The sequence below is a fragment of the Drosophila melanogaster genome, chromosome Y (assembly GCF_000001215.4).
Source record: "Drosophila melanogaster chromosome Y".
NCBI classification, from domain to species: domain Eukaryota; kingdom Metazoa; phylum Arthropoda; class Insecta; order Diptera; family Drosophilidae; genus Drosophila; species Drosophila melanogaster.
Window position 1 is genome coordinate 3,562,739 of NC_024512.1, and position 2,892 is coordinate 3,565,630.

The following is a 2,892-nucleotide window of genomic DNA, read 5'->3' on the forward strand; positions in this document are numbered from 1 at the left end:
ATTCTCCCTAATTTATCCCAGATGCCCAGCATCCGTTTCTAATGTATAATTCTTTGGCAGCGGCACTCAGCCGTTCTTGTAAACATTCTAAAGCCTGACCTAAGCAGAATTGACGGCTCTCTTTGAATCTTTTCCTAATCCTAAGAATCCAAGAGCGAGGCTCTCACGAAATACAAATATTGTTAAAATAAAAAATCTAATTTAAAATTTAAAAATTCAATAATTTCAATCTCGGTGTTGTGTTATTTGACTGAAATAAAAACAAATATTACAACTAATTTTACCATATACCCCTACTATGTGCATCGACATGATCCATCGACTAACAGAGGAGCCTTAGTCTGGGGTAACAGAACAGTTATACCTCCAAGAACGAGGTCATCGTCATCTTACCCCATGAACTTGTTTCCGATAATAGCACGGCGTTCACATCGGAGGAATTCAAATTGTTCATGGAGAAAAACCTGATTAGAAATTCGTTTTGCTCCAGAGCACCAACAACTTTCTAGGCCGTAATTTAGACATCAAGCTGAACTAAGCCAGATCCTTGTTCCATCAGTACGCCTCACTTGACCACCAACCATCACCGTCTGAACTACTGCTTAAAACCTACTTGGAGAAGTTTCAAAGAAAGACCTCGTTCTCGCAGGAGACCCTTCAACTGCTCAACTCGTAATTCAGTAATTTTCGTCATTATACCCGGGACTCGTAGTGTAAAAGGGTACACGAGATTCGTTGAAAAGTATGTAACTGTCAGGAACAGATCTCAGAAACTATAAAAGCTAGAAGGTTGAGACTGAGCATATAGATTCTAGAGACAAAGCGCATCCACGCCCACTCTATCGCCCTAAAGCCGCCAAGCCGGTCACGACCAAATTTTTGAAGAATTTTTAAAACGATGAAATTTCTCGTTCGCATTCACACTAGCTAAGTAACGGGTATCTGATACTGGGGGAACTTGGCCATTGCAAATTATATTCAGCTTTAAAAGTAACAAGCTTTTGAAACATGCTCGAACTAGTGCATGTAGTGCATGTACTGTAGTCAATTCTATTTATATATTGTTATTTCCTTACAAGGTTTTGTTCTTTGTAAGAAAGTTGTTTATTAAAATTTTTTGATGACTTATGTGATTGGTTATATTTTTGAAACGAATTAGTATATCATTGTAAAACTCATTATGTAGTTGGAGGTTGTCTGAAATTGCGTTGATGTTTATTTCTTTTGCATCGGACGCATCCATATTACGATATTATAGTTTTTATAATATTTAACTATATTAACTATTAAAAATAGAAGAAAAAAATAAAAAGCGTGTTGACCGTTTTTCATATTTATATTAGTCTTCTAAATTTTTATCGATTTGAAAAAAATTTTGCAAGACACACCCTAACCCTAAAAGCACCTAAAACTGCCATGCGCACAGTTTTGTCAATTTCTATCTATTGATATTCCAAAAATATGATGCAATTTCGCGCTTGCATTCACACTAGCTGAGTAATGTGTATCTAATGGTCGGGGAACTCGATAAAGTCAGACTATCTTGTTTTAAGTAAACTTATGTTGTTAACCATTTAAAATGTGTGCAGACGTATTGTATTTCGCCATCGCAATGTTGGAAATTAGTCTCGAAAATTTGGAATTTTCCACACTTTCTTTCGGGATCCAAGGTGTAGGAGCGCGACGACAGTCTAAAGAACAAACGAAAGAAATATAAAGAAATATAAAAAGATTGTAGCAATGTGGAACGTCCTAATTGGTAAAAGTACCGATCATCGATAACGATAACAACTTTTAGGTTATAAGCCAACACAAAAAGCTTTTTGGGTTTATATTACCACTAATTGGAACTGTACAATAATTATTTGTTTAAGATTTGGACATCTGGCCAAGTATAAAAATATAATACTAAGAGAACGCGACCGGTTAGCGGGAGAAGTTGTGGACTTAGAAAAACGATTAGCCACAAATAGATATTACTCAGAAAACTTGGAATATATCATTCGAAACAATGAAGATGCTATGAGCAAAATGGCTTCTCGAGCTAAATTTGCTGAGGGCGAACGCCTAAACGTTGAATCTAAGCTAAGAGCTTTGATGAAGACAATGGAAGAACAAAAAGAAGCACATGGAAAGACTATGATGAAACTGGATATTGCGAATAGAGAATTATCAGAAACGACACGTAAACTCAGTCAAAAAATTTCCGACTACGACAGACAGAGGGTCCACTTAGATAAATATAGAAGTGAAGTTAACGCATTAAATAAGGCAATGCACAAAAATGAAGATGATATTTCCGACCTAACTAAAAATCAAAAAAATAATGAGGAAATGATAAAGCAGTTAAGGCTAATTGAAAAAGAAAAATCAAATGCAGTTTCTCAATTAACGAGCAGGCTTAAAAAATCTATTGAAGATCAAAATAATGCGACAACAAGAATGTACAAACTAAATAGAAAAGTCATGATGTTAAATAGTGAAATATTAAGGCTTAAGTATATTATTTTAAATATAATGATTATTCTGGAATAAAAAGATTTCTTTCCTAGAAACAACATTAATTCTCTGGAGAAGGATGTCTTGAATGCAAATGGCCGAACGGATGATATTCGTCGTATCAAAGAGACATTGCAACGTGAACGGGATAGTCTTCGAAGTGATATTATAAAATTAAATAACACTATGGCGGACTTAAAACATGATATGATGTTAAAGGCAAATATGATAAGTTCCTTAAACCTCGATATGAATAAACTAAATGTAAAACTAGATGAAGCTTACATTCTTAAATCCAAAGCAGAGAAAGAGAGAGATGAAATGGCGCAAGAAATGGAAACTCTTCATGAACGCATTGAAAACTATCAAGGTATGTTTACGCTTTTAACAAGC

At 34.8% G+C, this 2,892-nt stretch overlaps 1 protein-coding gene across 1 annotated transcript in view; it reads left to right on the forward strand.

Moving 5' to 3' along the window:
* ORY (Occludin-Related Y) overlaps positions 1–2,892 on the forward strand; it is a gene marked incomplete at both ends in the record, with an annotated part of 56,595 nt that overhangs the window by 994 nt on the left and 52,709 nt on the right. The window contains 2 exons of the mRNA NM_001015498.5: positions 1,875–2,498; positions 2,553–2,869. Coding sequence (NP_001015498.5) covers positions 1,875–2,498; positions 2,553–2,869 — 941 coding nt within the window. The remainder of the gene's footprint in view (positions 1–1,874; positions 2,499–2,552; positions 2,870–2,892) is intronic.